The sequence below is a fragment of the Diceros bicornis genome, chromosome 6, assembly GCF_020826845.1.
Source record: "Diceros bicornis minor isolate mBicDic1 chromosome 6, mDicBic1.mat.cur, whole genome shotgun sequence".
NCBI classification, from domain to species: Eukaryota; Metazoa; Chordata; class Mammalia; order Perissodactyla; family Rhinocerotidae; genus Diceros; species Diceros bicornis.
Window position 1 is genome coordinate 35,654,359 of NC_080745.1, and position 17,588 is coordinate 35,671,946.

The 17,588-nt window shown below is 51.9% G+C and overlaps 1 protein-coding gene across 5 annotated transcripts in view; it reads right to left on the reverse strand.

The window, feature by feature from the left end:
• The window catches only part of PALD1 (phosphatase domain containing paladin 1), a 92,664-nt gene that overhangs the window by 12,528 nt on the left and 62,548 nt on the right, over positions 1–17,588 (reverse strand). For all 5 annotated transcript variants that reach the window (XM_058543263.1, XM_058543262.1, XM_058543261.1 and 2 more), the window contains 9 exons: positions 17,399–17,503; positions 15,141–15,236; positions 14,576–14,704; positions 13,969–14,085; positions 13,731–13,886; positions 13,220–13,402; positions 11,933–12,073; positions 11,685–11,756; positions 9,285–9,425 (listed from right to left, as the gene is read on the reverse strand). In XM_058543263.1, coding sequence (XP_058399246.1) covers positions 9,285–9,425; positions 11,685–11,756; positions 11,933–12,073; positions 13,220–13,402; positions 13,731–13,886; positions 13,969–14,085; positions 14,576–14,704; positions 15,141–15,236; positions 17,399–17,503 — 1,140 coding nt within the window. The remainder of the gene's footprint in view (positions 1–9,284; positions 9,426–11,684; positions 11,757–11,932; positions 12,074–13,219; positions 13,403–13,730; positions 13,887–13,968; positions 14,086–14,575; positions 14,705–15,140; positions 15,237–17,398; positions 17,504–17,588) is intronic.

The following is a 17,588-nucleotide window of genomic DNA, read 5'->3' on the forward strand; positions in this document are numbered from 1 at the left end:
CCTCTAGCAACTCCCAGCCTCCCCTATGAGCCCCTCCTTCTCCTACCCCGCTCCCACACGTCGCCCAGACCCTCATCTGGTCTGCTCTGGATCCTCGTCTGCAGGAACATTACATTGGGCGCGCCAAATCCAACCCCCAGCTTTAGAGAAGCACCCCTAAACCTCCTCTGAAGACGGGTAAATCCAAGAAAAGCAAGCACTGGATCTGCTGCTCGCTCCCGCTGCACCTCGGAGAAGTCTCTCTCTGGAAGTATTGCAGTTAATCAATGCAGAGGGAATGAAAGAGTTGGTATATCAGCATTTTGCAAGCCCCCAAGGAAAAAAGGAATCGAGGGGATTAGCGCCGGCCACCGCCAGGTCACAAGAGAGACCACAGGACCTTCCGTGCCCCCGTGGGAGCACACGGCACCACCCATAACTATGCTGGCCAAAAACCGAGCCAAATCTGATCGCCTCTGGCTCTACCCGCTTACAGGAAGCACGGGGACTGGGACGCAGGCTCAACTAAATCCGGGGTGCAATTAGCAAGATCCAGACTGTGGGACACTCAGGAAGACAGCCCGTCACAAACACACTGCAGGGGAGAGAGAACTGTTCTGGATTCAACGGGACTAAGGGCCACATCAACCAAACCAGCAAGATTTGTGGATCTTGTCTGGATCCTGATCCAACTGCAAAAAGACTTTAGGAGACCAGTGGGAAAATCTAAACACCGACTAGGCACTGGATGGTAAGACATTACTGTCGTTTTAGGTGTGATAATGGCGTTATGATGATCTTTTTTAAAAGATCCTCCCTCTTTAAGGTATGTTCTGAAATATTTACAAAGAAACAGTACGAGTTCTGGGACTTGCTTCAAAATAATCCATTAGGGGTTGGGGGGCTGGGGGGGCTTTAGATGAAATAAGATTGGCCCTGATTGGTAATTCCTGCAGCTGGGAGCTGGGCACACAAGGTTCATGGAATTATTCTCTCTACTTTGAAATTCCCTGTCTGAAATTTTCCAAAATAATTTTTAAAAAATAAGTTCCTACTTTTCAACTCAGTCAATAATTCTACTTCTAAGAATCAGTCTACAGAAGAAACCCACAGGGATGAAAGAGCCACATGCACTACACCCTTTACTGTGGCATCACCCACCCCGGGAACAACAGGAATTAATCTAATGGGCATCTCTCTAGGAGCAGCTCGTGACACCGCACACTTCTGCTTGACTGCATATTATGCCAACATTAAACATGATGATGAAAAGGCTGTTCAACAAACAGGATAAAATGTCCATGAGCTGAAACTCTTTATTAACCTGCCTCTCCTCGTTCTACTGGAACGTAAGCTCAGGAGGCTCCACCCACTGTCCATCCCCAGACACGGCCGCAAGGGACAGGCGCTCGGTGAGCACGCGCTGGCTGAGCGCATGTTTAATGCATGAACGTTGTCCAGGTGAACAAGCGGGACATCCTAAGCATGCACCGTGATCACACCTATGAGAGAAAGTGCACGCATATGCACAGAGATCAGAAAGAAAAAGGCAGAAATGAAACCACCGCTGGGTTAGCGGGAGTGTGGGAGACTTTCTCTCCTGGACGAAGTTTCAGGTACTGGTCTAATATTGTCTGCCAACAATAAACAGGCTACCCACAGTCCTCAGCCGCATTGTGTAACCTCTCCATGCAGATGGAGATTTGTGCACACACTGAGCCTTCCTTTCTGATCCACAGCAGAGAAGTGACCTCCACATTCCCCCTCTCTTCTCCGCTGAGGGCCCGGAAATAGTTTTATTGCTGGAAGAAGCACAAACACTGAGTTCCAGGAGCTGTTTTCTTAGTTGCTTATTATTCAAGTAAGTTGACTGCTGGGCCTGGCAGGGGCCAGAGAAGGGAAATTCACTGTCTGGGCACTCCAGGCGGTGCAGGGCAGGAAGCCCAGGAGCCATGTGATTTGAGGGTTTTAGAATTCCAAGGCTGTGGACACCTGGGATGAAAACTTCAGATGGGCAGAACGTGGACAGGACCTGGAATGTTCCCAGGCAAACGGAGCCCAAGTAGTGACAAATCCCCGCCCGGACCTGGGCTCGGGTACCACTTCCATTCGGAGTTGCCGGGGCCCTGACTAGGCTAACGAGCGTCACTTCCACACACAACCCCTGGCCTGCTCTGCGCAGACCCTGCAGGCTCCCGGAGATCTCCTGTGGACTTTGGTTTGAAACCAGAGGGCACAGGTTTAAGTAAACAGCCAGATACCAAGGGTGAGACACAGCTGCCAATTTCCAGAGGAGTCAGTCCATCTGAGGGAAAGGCGAGAGGAGGCAGCTGCCCTTCTGGAGGCTCAGCAAGCCCCTGATGCCCACCAGAGCCACACGGACCGAGATCCTCAGTCAAGGATGATGTCGGGGAGGGGCTGGGGGCTGGGAGAGAGGATTTTTGCCTCTCATCCCCGGTCTGCCGTCAACTTGCATGGGCCCTGTTTCCTCATCTGTAAACGGAGGGGCCAGACACTCTCTAAGACCCCTTAGCACTAAAATCTGAGGGTCTATATAGGGGTTTTGAAGCTATAAGACAGGACACTCTGGCCCTACAATGATCCTTGGAGCCCTCTCGCTAGTTGAGCACCAGTCCCTCGCACAGGTCCCCCACACAGCCCTGCCAGGAAGCAGCACTAGTCCAGCCAGGCAGTGGGGACACAGGCGGTCGGAGAGGAAGAAGACGGCCCTATCGGAACCCAGCTCCCTTCAACTTCCACATCCACGTTCCTTCCGCCAATCAGCCTGGAACAATCCAACTGCTTCCTTCTCAGATACACGGGGAGTGACTTTGGGCTGTGTCGACCAAAATAAAGTCCATTCCAGGGTCCACACACACATGCTGAGCTGGCCAGAGGCCCCTTCTAATCCGGAGGCAGCTGGGACAGCTCAGACCATCCTGACCTCAGGCCGGATATGGGCTGCGGCCTGGCCAGGACAGCGCAAGCACAGGGTGACCCTGGAGGAGGCATTCTGCCTTTCTGGCTGATGGAGACAGCAGCCTGGGCACCAAAAGCTGTGATTCCCAAACCAGGTCCATGACCAGTTTCACAGATCCACAAGAATTTAGAACTATAGATCTTTTCAAGGACTGTCCTCTATTCTGAGTTTATGTCCATTCTACTTTTCTGGTACTAAAATATCTTTTCTTTAATGAAATGCCAACCATATCAGATGGTAGTTGGGTCTTTAAATTTTTGTTTCTTTCTTTCTTCCCTCCTTTCTTTCTTTAAAATGGACACATTTAACAAAATTATATGTTGGCAACTCTAGAAAGGTCCTTCCTTTTTTTTTAACTGTTCTGTGAAATCCCAATGACTGGAATTAAGATCCCTTTTAGTTCTTTCTTTGATCTCTTACAGCACTTCCAGGAGCCTATGATTAGATGACCTCTAAGACCAGTATCCTTATAAGAAAGGACACCGGAGAGCTACACACACACAGACACACACACACACACACACTAACATGATGCACCAAGGAAAGGCCACGTGAGGACATAGTGAGACAGCAGCCGTACACAAGCCAGGGTGAGAGCCCTCGCTAGAGACAGAATCGGCCAGAACCTTGATCTTGGACTTTCCAGCCTCCAGAACTGTGAGAAAATAAATCTGTGTTGTTTATGCCACACATTGTGTGGTATTTTGTTATGCCAGCCCGAGCAGAATAACACACATGTAAAACCCTCTCTTCCTCTCTAGGCTTCAGTCTACCTATCTGTAAAAGTGAGAGAGTATCACTCTGTAAGACCAGTGTTACCCCAACGCCAAAACCAAACAGAGACAGCATAAGAACAGAAAACTACAGATCAACATCTCTTATGAATCTGACATAAAAATCCTCAACAAACCAAAGGCAGCAATATATAAAGAAGATTAGACATCATGACCAAGTAGGATTTATCCCAGGAATGCACCTGGTGGTTCTACCTCGGCAGCCTGGGGTTCACCAGTTCAGATCCTGGGCGCGGACCTACTCGTCGCTCATCTAGCCATGCTGAGGCGGGGTCCCACATAGAAGAGCTACTACTCTACAACTGTGATACACAACTATGTGCTGGGGCTTTGGTGAGAAAAAAAGAAAAAGAGGAAGATTGGCAACAGATGTTAGCACAGGGCCAAGCTCCCTCAAAATAAATAAATAATTAATTAATTAAAAAAGAATATCCCAGGAATGCAAGGTTGCTTTAATATCCCAAATCAATGAACATAATACGTTTTACACCAATAGAATAACGGGCAAAACCACATGATCATCTCAATAGACACTGACAAAGCATTTGACGATATTCCACATCTCTTCACAAGAAAAACATTCAACAAACTAGAAATGGAAGGGTATTTCCACCCTCAACCTGACAAAGGGTATCTATGACACCACAGGCAGCATCATACTCAATGGTGGAAGACCAAACGCTCTTCCCCTGAGATCAGGAACAGCACAAGGACGTCTGCTCTTGCCACTTCCATTCAACATTGGACTGGAGGATCTTGCCAGGGCAATTAGACAAGAAAATTAAAAGCATCCAGATTGGAGAGAAAGAAGTAAAACTATCTCTATTTGCAGATGACATTACCTTGTAGATAGAAAATTCTAAAGAATTCACTAAAAAAACCCTATTAGAACCAATAAACAAGTCTACCAAAGTTACAAGACAGAAGGTCAATACACAAATATCAAGTGCATTTCTACACAGTAGCAACGAACAAACTAAAAAATGATACTAAGAAATCAATTCCATTTACAATAGCATAAAAATAATATACTTAGGAATAAATTTAACAGAAGAAGTGTAAAACTTGCACTCTGGAAACTATAAAACGTCACATAAGCAATTAAAGACCCAAATAAATGGAAAGAGATCTCATGTTCATGAGTCAGAAGAGTGACTACTGTTAAGACGGCAATACTCCACAAATTGATTTATACATTCAACGCAATCCCTACCAAAATCTCAGCGGGCTTCTTCACAGAAATTGATAAGCTGATCCTAAAATGCATATGGAAATGAAAGGGACCCAGAATAGCCAAAAAAATTCTGAAAAAGAAGATCATAGTTGGAGAACTCACAGTTCCTACTTTCAAAATTTACTACAAAACTAAGCAATTAAGACAGTGTAGATTAGCATAGGACAGACAAACAGATCAGTGGAATAGAACTGAGGGTCCAGAAATAAACCCTCACTTTTATAGTCAATTGATTTTCTTTAAGGGTGTCAAGACAATTCAATCGGGAAAGAATCATCTTTTCAACAAATGGTGCTCGGACAACTGGGTATCTACATGCAAAAGAATGAAGTTAAACCCCTACCTCACACTGTATATAAAAATTTACTCAAAATGGATCAAAGACTAAATGAAAGATTATAACTATAAAGCTCTTAGAAGAAAAAAGGGGTAAATCCTTATGATCTTAGATTAAGCATGACACCAAAAGCACAAGCAACAAAAGAAAAAATAAGTTGGACATCATCAAAATTAAAAATGTATGTGCTTCCAAGGACACCATCGAGAAAGTGAAGACAATCCAAAGAATAGGAGAAAATTTTTGCAAATCATATATCTGATAAGAGACTTGCATCTAGAGTATATAAGAATATTTAGAATATATAAAGAACTCCTATAACTAAATAATAAAAAGATTTAAAAAACCAATTTAAAAATAGGCAAAAGATCTGAATAAAACATTCTCCAAGGAAGATACACAAATGGCCAATAAGTTCATGAAAAGATGATCAACATCTTTAGTCATAAGGGAAATGCAAATCAAAACCATGATGAAACATCACTTCACATCCACTAGGATGGCTAGAATCAAAAAAGACAGTCACCAGGGCCAGCCCCGTGGCTTAGCAGTTAAGTGCGTGCGCTCCACTGCTGGTGGCCCGGGTTCGGATCCTGGGCGTGCACCGACGCACCGCTTCTCCGGCCATGCTGAGGCCTCGTCCCACATACAGCAACTAGAAGGATGTGCAGCTATGACATACAACTATCTACTGGGGCTTTGGGGGAAAAAAATAAATAAATAAAAATTATAAAAAAAAAAAAAAAAGACAGTCACCAGTGTTGGCGAGGATGTGGAGAAACTGGACCCTTTGCACACTGCTGATGGGGATGGGAAATGGTGCAGCTGCTTTGGAAAATAGCCTGGCAGTTCTTCAAAAGGTTAAACCTAGAGTCACCATATGACCTAGCAAGTCCACTCTTAGGTATATTTCCAAAAGAAGTGAAAACATGTCCACACAGAAACTTGTACACAAATGTTCACAGCAGCATTACACTCATAACAGTCAAAAAGTGGAAACAACCCACATGTCCATCAACCAATGAATAAACAAAATGTGGTATATCCATACAATACAATAATATTCAGTTATAAAAAGGAATGAAATATTGATACATGCTACAATGTGGATAAACCTTGAGAATATTATGCTAAGTGAAAGAAGCCAGTCACAAAGGACCAAATAGTGTGTGATTCCACGTATAGGAAATGTCCAGAATAGGCAAATCTATCGAGGCAGAAGTAGATTAGTGGTTGTCTAGGACCAGGCCAAGGCGGCAATGGGGACTGACTGTTAATGGGTATGAGGTTCCTTCTTGGGATGATGACAATGTTCAACGGTTACACAACTCTGCATGTACTAAAAACCATTAGATTACACACTTTAAATAAGCGAATCGTATGGTATGTGAGCTATATCTCAACAAAGCTGTTTTATTTAAAAAAAGAGAGTGAAAGGACAAGACATTATAGCGGCTGAATCCCCAGTGTGGCCCCGGCCAGGAGCAGCAGCATCACCCAGGAGCTCGTTAGATATCTAGATCTACGGGTCAGAAACTCAAGGGGGACAGCAATCTGCACTGTAACCAGCCCTCCAGGTGGTCCTGAAGCTCACCTGAAGCTCACTTAGAGCACGTGGTTCTCAACCATTGGAATCACCTGGGGAACTTTAAAAAAGACCTATGCCCGAGCCCCCCCCAGCAGACCAACTAAATCAGGCTCTCTGGGGATGGAGCTCATGCATAGGTACGTCTCAAAGCTCCCGGGTGAATCTATGATGCAGCCAGCGTGAGAATACTGGATTAGAGGGTGTCTCGGGCCCCTCTGCTCTGCAGTCCCTTTAGGAGTTCGGCCCAAGCTCTGCTCACTGGGGCCACCTGGTGGCCATAGTGGGGAATGACATTACATCTTGCTTCTGCACTCCCCCACCCCACCTCCACAGAGCCCAGAGATGGGGTTTAGGGATCCCGATCCTCTCGCTGCAGAGATCAGCGCCATCCTGGGCTTTGGAATGGGGGCAGGTGGGCCTGGTGGGGAGGGGATGAGAGTCCTCCACTGGCTCTGCTTCCCTCCTCTCATTAAAACACCCCACGCCCCAAAGGCAGCCAGAGTAACCACTGCTAAACACAGCCCCAACGACAACCCCCTTCCCACCTCACTGCAGTGGAGTGGAGCCAACTTACACACCCGACTTCCTCTCCGACAGCTTCCAACACAACGGTGTTCGTGGGCACCACAGCACCTTCCCTGCCTCTAAACTCACTCTGCACCTTCCAGCCTTCTGGCCTCCGCCCATGCAGTCCCTCCCGCCCGACGTGCCTTCCCTTGGCTCTCATTATATTGGGATTGCTCAAGGCCAGCTCTGGGGAACCTCGCCTCTCTCCCCACAGCTCACATCCCCCTAACGCTCCCTGCTCCACTCTCTGTGTGCCTCACATGGACAGGCTTGGCTGCAGAGCTCAGGGGAGAGGAGGGCCTGTCAGCTTTGGAGGCAGGGGTGGGATACCTGGAATGCCTGAAGGCAGTGAAGAGCTAGCAGGGCTGGAGGGAAGGGCATGGGGAGGGGGACTCTGACAGAGCGTGGCCAGTGTGGGGTGGGGGACCTATGGTGCTTTGAAGCAGGGCTAGGATCCCTTTTCAACTACCTGGGCCTCCAGCTACAGAGAGAACTGGAAGCCTCAGTTCTCTGCCCTCTCAGTGTCTCTTAGTTCATCACTGCCACCTGGTGGCAGTATCCCCATGTGAGTGGGACCCAAAGGGAACTCAAAAGGGGATACAATCTAGCTGCTGGCCCTGGGAAAACCTGTCTATCTTCCAAAGCTCAACGAAGTCCACTTTCTGAAACCCCTTAACCATCTTCCCCACCCCACATTTTGCAGCCTCCTAATCTCTGCAAACTCCCCTTCCAACTGACCTCTGACCTTGCGCACAGCCTGACCCCAACGCCCTGCTTCCAGCCAAGCACCCACCCTTTGCCCAATCATGGTGTTATCCGCGACCCTGAGCAAACGCTGGCCTGGATCAGGCATTTCACCAATGTGTACACGGCTACAGGCGGAGCACGGGGCAGGCTTGAACAGCCCCCTCTCTGCAGGGGCCACAGGCAGAAGCCATCCTTGGGTCAGCAGCGGAGAACACAAGGTCAGCACCCATGGGGGTGCTCACTCATTTCAGGCACAGCCTTCCTGAAGCCCCCCATTCCCCTCACGGCTGCTCCCTCCCACTCTAGCACCCTCCTTTGTCCCAGTAGCCAATCAAATTCACTGGGCCAGAGAACAGAATTCGGCACGTCAGCGTGCTCCACACAGAGACCAGAGGACGCAAAGTCCAACGCCCAGAGCGGCCCAGCGGGTCACATGACTGGACGAGGAAGGCCACGTGTGATAGAGCCCCAGGGACTATGACGAACTGGAGGGCACATTTTTTTCTAGATAGGCTGAAAATCCAGATTTTTATATGAAATCTGGACTTTTATAGAAACCTTCTGATTTTTATAATTTAATGAGTTATTCAAAAACAGTTTTTAACTGAGCAGGTCCATCTGGGGGCCAGACCCGGTTCCCGGGCAGTGCAGACATACATAGTCCTGAGCATCAGCTGGTAAAACGCTGAACCGCCTCCCTGCGGGTTGTGGAAGAACCACTCTCCAAGGCCTTGGAGGGGCCCACCTGCCAACCGGACCCTGCCCCCCAGGACCCAGCAACTAAGCGGAGGGGTAAAGCCTGGCACCACAGGGGTCTAGATAAGGTGATCATTCTGACGGGCCACATCCTTGACGGGGACAGCAGCTGTTCAATACTCTGAACATCCTCCCTGCACACACCCCACCACGCGCTCCAGAAGCTGGGCAAGCTTCTATTTCAGGGATGACCACCACTTCCAGAAGGTGACAAAGTTACCGAGAACCGATGAGGGTCCCACCCCCTCACCACCCGACACCCAGGCAGCCACACCCCGGGCTGTGCACATGGGCGGGCTCACCTGGCGGTAGGTGCAGATGATGATTTCCCGCAGGTGGTAGTGCATGGGCGTCATGGTCTCACTGACCGTGTCCAGGGCCGCGTCCACCTCCTTCTTCACACGGTGCCCATCAGGCAGCAGCTGCACTACTTTCATCACCACCTGGGGCCAGAGGAGGGGGCATGAGCAGAGAGCAGACCAAGGGGGCGAGTGGGGCCTCCAGCCCCAGCAACAGGCTCAGCCCATACCGAGGGCCACACCGGCCTCAAGACCCATTTCAACGCATGGTGCTGGGAAAACTGGATAGCCACATGCAGAATTAACTCAAATGCATCAAAGACCTGGACGTAAGAGAGCCGGCGCCGTGGCTTAGCGGTTAAGTGCGTGCGCTCCGCTGCTAGCGGCCCGGGTTCGGATCCCAGGTGCGCACCGACGCGCCGCTTCTCTGGCCATGCTGAGGCTGCGTCCCACATGCAGCAACTAGAGGCATGTGCAGCTATGACATACAACTATCTACTCGGGCTTTGGGGGAAAAAATAAATAAATAAATAAAAATTATAAAAAAAGACCTGGACGTAAGAGCTAAAACCACACAACTCTTAGAAGAAAACATGGAGGAAAAGCTTCATGACATTGCATTTGGCAAAGACTTCTTGGGTGTGATGCCAAAAGCACAGGCCACAAAAGAAAAGACAGACAAATTGAATATCAAAATTAAAAACGTTTGTATGAAAGGACACCATCGACCATGCAAAAAGGCAACCCACAGAACGGGAGAAAATATTTGCAAATCACGTGTCTGATAAGAAACTGATATCCAGAATTCATAAAGAATTCCTATAACTCAACAACAACAAAACAACCCAAATCAAAAATGGGCAAAGAATTTGAATAGACGTTTCTCCAGAGAAGATATACAGATGGCCAACAGGCACATGAAAAGATGCTCAACATCACTCATCATCAGGGAAATGCAAATAAAAACACAAGGAGATGCCACTTCGCACCCACTAGGACGGCTATTATCAAAAAACCAGAAAATAACAAGTGTTGACAAGGCTGTGGAGAAACTGAAACCCTTGTGCTTTGGTGGTGGAAATGTAAAATGGTGCAGCTGCTGTGGAAAAGCATGGCAGTTCCCCCCAAATTAAACAGAATTACCATATGATCCAGCAATTCTACCTCTGGAATTGCAAGCAGAGACATGAACAAATATCTGTGCGCCCACATTCATAGTGGCACTGTTCACAATAGCCAAAAGGTGAAAAGGACCCAAGTGTCCATCGACAGATGAATGGATAAACATAACGTGTTGTATACAGACAATGGAATGTTAGCCTTAAAAAGGAATGAAATTCTGACACATACTACAACATGGATGAACCTTGAAGACATTATGCTAAGTGAAATAAGCCAGACACAAAAGGACAAATACTGTATGATCCCAGTTATACGAGGTACCTAGAGAAGTCAAATCCATGGAGACAGAATGTAGAACAGTGGTCACCAGGGGCTGGGTGGGGGATGGAGGACGGGGAGTTAGTGTTTAAGGGGCACAGCCAGTTTGGGAAGATGAAAAAGTTCTGTAGATGATGGTGATGGTTGCACAATCATGTGAATGTACTTAATGCCACAGAACTGTACACTTAGAAATGGTTAAAGTGGAAAATCTTATATTATGTATAGTTTACTACAATAAAAAAAAACAAAAAAGAAAAGCAGCAGGGAATCAGCCAGGAGAAGGAAGAGAGAAGAGGTCCAGGGCGAGGGAACAGCATACGCAAAGGTGCAAAGGCCCCGGAGCTGGAAGAGCTTGGAGAGTCCGAGGAATTGCATGGAGGCCAGGGTGGCAGGACAGCAGGGAGGGGAGGGGCGGGGCACATGGCGAGGCTGGCCAGGTAGGCAGGAGGCGCCCACAACGCTGACACCAGGCAGCCACTGTGAGTTCCTCATTCCCCTTCTGTAAGATGGGGACACTGCCACCTACTCACAGGTGTCTGAGAAGATGACGCACGGCAGATACATGAAACCTGGGTGACTAAATCGGAAATGTTGGTGGCTGTCCTTACAGTGTCCTGGACTGAAATGGGGGCGGGCCAGGCCCCACACCAAGGTCACCAGCCACAGCGGGGTCCCAGGTGCCTGCGAGGCAGTCAACGTTACCCAGACAAGATGGTGGCCAGAGGCCCCCTCACCCAGGACACAAAGCATCCCAGCAGCAGGGCCAGGTGGGGTGGGGTGGTCCAGCCCCCCTTTCTCCCATGGCCATCTGCCAGGGCCCTGTGCCTTGGTTTGCTCACCTGTGAAATGGGAACAGGGAAGTACTGACATGACGAGGTGGAAGAAGGTGACAGCATTGAGAAGAGCTCTGACAATCCCCTCCCCTGGGTGTCCCCTGGGAACCCCACAGGGCATGCTCACCTCAAACTCGCCCTTGGTGAACTTGGCATCAGGTACGCTCACGAGCTCCTCCTCGCCCATCTCGGGGAAGCCCTGAGGGAGGACAGTGCTGGGATGGGAGCCCCTCTGTCCTCTGCCCAGGACTGATGGGAGGGGCTCCAGGACCACATTAGGCACCGCCTCTGCCCCCCACTCCCTCCTGCCCTAGCCGTGCCCCAGGGACCGAGTGCCCACCCTGCCTGTGGGCACACACAACAGGCCACACATACTTGGATGGCCCAGAAGGTGAGCACAGCCACCACCATGGCAGTCGTGGTCCGGCCCTGGCCGCTGAGGCAGCTGAACACAAAGCCAGTGCCCGTGTCCTTGGCGAGGGCAGCCCGCAGGGCCTCCAGCAGCCGGTCAAAATCCTGGGTGGGGAGACCAAGGTCTGAGTCAGTGGGTGCCCCCAATGTGGCCCACCTTCCAAATGGCCACCCCGGTAGCTGTCCCAGGAATGCTCGCTCCGTGCCAGGCTCTGCGTCAGGCTCACAACCTTGCATGCTCACACTCAACTCATGAAACAGCCACACCCCCGTGTACAGCCATAACCCCCCACCCCGGGCACCAGGACCGGATGTGTGAGCAGACACACATCCACACCTGGGCCTCCTGCTGCCCACTATCCGCCAGGCAGGACATGCACATGGGTACGCCACCCCCATGTGCTGCGCCCCGAGGCTGTGCATGGACCCCCTGGCCCTGCTGCCCCCCTGAGCTGGACCCAACCCAGGTCCCAGACTGAGGGCAGGGTCCCGACTCCAGTCGATCCCTGCAGCTCTCGGCCACCAGGGAGTGACAAACACTGGGCAATGGGACCCACCTGGCAAAGCGAGGCAGGAAATAATTCTGTCACCACCTGTCACACGGAGCACAGCACACTCCCCACACAGACCCACACAGACACATCACTCACACAACCAACATGTCATATTGGCACAGAGCAACCCTACACAATACATGCCATGCACACACACCACACAGACATATCCACATACCTTAAAGACACACAGACCATGTACGCACAAAGACACAAACCCCTGTCATACACAAGGACTCCACAACACCCTCCTCCACAAACCCCATACACATACCACACCACACAACTCCACACACGTGTCCCCCACTAAAGACAAGATGTACATCACAGACTCCACAATAACACATGTGTGCACCACACACACACACACACACACACTCCACAACGACACCCACTCCAAACATTCCCCCCACAGACACATTCACCATAAACACCATGGACATGCTCACCCCTACACACACCTACAACACATAATAACCACACATGTACCCACACGTGCAAACACCAAGCTTGGAAGGGATGTGAATCAACCACCCGGGCCACATCTGACACCCTGTGGAAGAAGCTCTCTGCCCCTCAGAGGAGTGGGCTGGTTTTCTGCTCCTGGAGCCAGGCCCATAGCCGAGGCCCGGGCCAGAGGGGAGGCGAGGACAGCCTCTGCTCCCGCTCCAGAAGCCCGGCCTGCCCGGCCCCTCACCTCCTCGCAGGGGGCGCAGAAGTCTGGCACAGGTATGCGGTGGTAGGTGAGGCTGGGGCAGGCCCCGCGGTGCTGGCTGAAGACCTCCTGCATGGTGAGGCACGTCTGGAACCGGGGGGCCCGTGGGCCCTCCACGGTGGGCGGCGGCGTGCTCAGGTGGGCCTTCAGCTGGGTCTCCAGGCTCTAGAGGAGCAAGGGACAGAGGGTTCAGGCCGCTGAGGGTGCCTCCAGGCCAGCCCTGAAAGACCAGAGCCTGCCATGGCCAGGACCAGTCCTGGCTTCTGGGCCCGTCTCTACCCCTTCCCGAGCTGCGAGGTTCATAACCAGACCCAGAGCCGGGCAGGTGGTCCGAATGGGAGTCCTGATCCAGTTGCTCCCAGAGACTGCGCCTCCTGGGGCCTCAGTTTCCCCCTCTGTATAACGGGAGCACGGGACCTTCTGAAGACTCTCCCAGGCCAATTCCCCAGAAGGCCTCCAAGGTTGGGGTGTGTAGAAGGCAGGCAGGCCTCACCTCCAGCTGGTCAAGGGCCATGGGGGGCCCAGGCCACCGCAGGCTGTGGGTGTGGCCGTCACACTCCAGCACGGCCTCCTCCCTCAGGTTGACCCACACGACCTGCCGCAGCTTCCTCTTGGTGTCGGTCAGGTAGGCCAGGATACTCCCCAGGGCCTGGGGGACAGGAGGGCTGCCAGTGAAAGGGCTCCCCGGCCCCCTGCCCCACAAGTGGACCCAGGCCCCCTGGGGTGGTCACCTTGGCGCTGGGCTGGGCCGTGCCATAGATGGGCATCCGAGGCACCCGCCGAAAGTTGGCCACATCCATCTCTCTGACGGTGCTGAGTGCATCCGGGGAGACAAGATCATCGGCCCCCTGTGGGGAGAGCAGCAAGCCTGGGACCCACAGCAGCCAGTGAGAGGCTCAGAGCCCAGCCCAAGCTGGGCAGAGGAGGGACAGGACCAGCACTTTACAGTTTACAAAGCACTTTTGGACACTTGGAGCTTCATCACGACCCCGGCAAGGAGAATAGTGATGGCGCCCACTCTCCGGACGAGGACGCTGAGGCTCACAGATGCGAAGCTGGTGGCAAAGACAGTGGAAGCAGGTCTTCTGACTCCCTGCCCAGAGCACTTGGTTTGAGACTGAGGAGAGGACACTAGAACAGCGGCCAAAGCTGCAAATGCTTCCTGGGGCCTGAGAACAACCCCACTTCGCTCACAGGAGGATTCTACCCGCCACAGGCCGACATCCCTTTGCCTCCTATAAGGGCAATGCTTAAACCAACCCTGCAGGAACCAGCGGCCGACTGGCCCCCGGACGGCCCACACCCACTCCCACTGCCCCAGCCGGCCAGCCAACTCACCAGGGAGCCCTTGGTGATGAGGTCCCCGGGGACCACAGGCCCCGCTGAGGTCAGTGTCACGGGCAGGCGGTACAGCTCGGGGTGGGCACACAGCCAGCGGCTGAAACTGAGGGCAAAGGCCAGCGGGTACTGCAGCCCGAGGCAGAAAGACGAAAGTTCAGGGGCACAGGGCCATCCTGAACTCTCCCTGCCTGCCCCTTGGTGGGGGAGCCCCAAGAGTCATCCATGACAGCCAGGGCAGGGATGAGGGGGCAGGGGAGAGGACCAGGACATCCACAGTGAGATCCTTCCAGGCCCTGATGCCCTGGCTAAGGGTACAGAGCCCAGGGCCCAGGGAAGGGAGAGGAGGGGCCACCCTTTCTCTGACCTGCTCAGAGACCACCCCTCTATCTGGGTCTCTCCTTGCCTCCCCCACACCCACCTTCCTCTGGAGCCAACACACATGTGTCCACCCTTCTCCCCAGGTCTATGAGGATCCTCAATGACCCCATGCCAGTCACTGCGGTGGGGAGGGCAGGAGGGGCCCCAGGAAAAGGGGGCGTGGGTCTGCACATCCCTGCCCCACCTGCTCATGGAGATAGTAGTTAAACAGGATCAGGTAGAAGTATCGCTCCAGGCTCCGCAGCGCCCTCTGCCGGACACTGTGCTGGCTGCCACTTCCCTGAGAGGAGGGGAACAGGAAGGAGGGCAGAGTGCTCAAGATGGGGCTGCTCAGGCCACCCCGTCCCCACCCCTGGAAGGGCAGGAGTTAAGCCTCAGAAATCCCCAGAAGACAACCTAATCCCCCCTTCATAACACAGTTCTGGCAGGCTGGAAGTTCTTCCAAGTATCTAACCCTACCCATTTGCTGCGGTTCATCCGTGGTGCGGGGAGAGCTGCTGGTGCCTGCAGCAGGCACTACAGTTCTCCGCACAGGGACTGCCTCCCCCGCAGGCTCTGCGCCCAGAGGCAGGCTGGGGCTCCCCGCTTTGCTCCAATGCCACCCACCCTGCAGGGCTGCCCACAAAGTGCGCTGGAGCAGCAAGTGTATAAACACTCTTCCCTGAGCCAGAGGCCCTTGCTTAGGAGCTGTGACCCCCCTCTCCCCCAAGAAAACAGAAAGATTCTCTCGACAGTGCTCCGTGGGGACCGTAATTATTACTCCTGCTTTACAGAGGGGAAACTGAGGTTCAGAGAAATGAAGTGACTTGCTCAAAGTCACCCAGCTGATGGCAAAGAGAGCTGGGTCCCCAAACAACCGTCCTAACCCCAGCCCAGCACCCTCTGGGTAGGGGGCTGTCAAAGAGGGTTTAATCCCAAGTGTCCCTCTCAATCTTTGGATCTCAGGGTTCCCTGCTGGGTCAGTACCACCCTCTGGAGGACAAGTGAGATTCATACAGGCCTGAAAGAAAGTTCATGCCCTTTGATGAAATTTAATTCCATCTTTAGGAATCTAGGCCAGGGGTCGGCCAATTTTTCTTTCCATAAAAGGCAAGACAGTAAATATTCTAGGTTTATGGGCTACACAGTCTCTGTTTCAACTGCTCAGCTCTGACACTGCAGCATAAGAGAGACATCGACGGTACATAAATGAATGGGCAAGACCATGTCCCAGTAAAACTTATTTACAAAAACAGGTGGCGGGCTGGATTCGGCCCACAGGCCATCGTCCGCCAACCCCAAATCTAGACTAAGGAAAAAAATGCTAAACGCACAAAGCCTCATTTTCATGAAGCAGCTCAATGCAAAAGTATTTACACTGATGAGGAACTGGAGGTGATTCAACTGTCCAAAAAGAGGGGCATGTTTAGTAAACCACGGCAGGTGACATGCCAGGGAGACCTTCTCAGTGCTTTATGGATCTTAGCCCACCTACCCCTCACAACAACCCTATGGGGTAGTTATTATTCGTGGCCCCATTTTACAAGTGGGGAAACTGAGGCACAGAGCGGTTAGGCAGGCTGCCCATGTCCACACACCTGTAGGTGGCAGAGCCAGGACTGCAACCCAGGCAGTCAGGCCAGAGCCCACGCTCAGCCTGCCAGGCCAGCGATGGCTGCACCACGCAACGGGCCTAAGCCACTCAGCCAACAAAATCTCAGTGACAACCGGGAACGGCCTGAGAAAGACAAGGCCAAAGAAAATAAGCAGGGTGCAAACCTTGCTTGGGGCAAACTACACAGGAACACGAAAAACATAAAAAATGAAGGCAACCGGCCCAAAAAATGCTCACAGCAGCTGTGTTGGGATTACAGGTGATTATTTTCCTTTCTTCCCTAATTTCTCAATTTTCCATAACATAATACTGCTTTTAAAAGACATTTTTTAAAGTGTTAAAGAAGAAAAAGGCTCTGCGGGCTTTAGATTCTTTCCATGCACGGTGTGCAAACACTGTCAAGCCGAGCTCCTCTCCACAGAGGCCTCGTGCGACCTCGCAGAGGTGGGACAGGGCTGCTGAGACAGCGCAGAGCCCATCTCTCTTCCAGAAGCAGCCGGCTGGACCAAACCCCGGCCTTCCCAAAACACCAAGGGTTTTATTTGCAAGGGGAGCCATGAGCAGTCTGGGAAGTGTCTGGATGCAGAGGTCCCCAGTGCCCCGCCAGCAGCCCCCTCCTCCCTCCTGTTTATCCTGCAGCAAGGGGACCTGGTCAGAAAAGTACACCTCCCCCTTCCTCGTCATTCCTTCCTGCAGGCCCAGCTTCCCTATCGCCCCTTCCTCTGAAAACCGCTCTTCTCAAGGGAGAAGAAGCAACCAGGAAAACTGAGTCCAACAGAAACCAGTCAAGGGGCCTAAGAAAATTCGGCTGCAGGACTCGAGCAAAAGCAGCAGCTCCCGTGCCTCACCTGGGCCGGGCTCTCCGGCCGGATGCCTTCCAGCTTCCTCTGGTTTTCCAAGACTTCTTCCTTCAGGTCGTGCAACTCTGCGCAGGCGGTGATGGCCCTGTCCACCTGGGGCCAGGGACCAGGGCAGGGAGGAGGGGACAGCAGCCAGGTGGGAGCAGGGCCGAGGAAAGATGGTGGGAGATACAAGAGA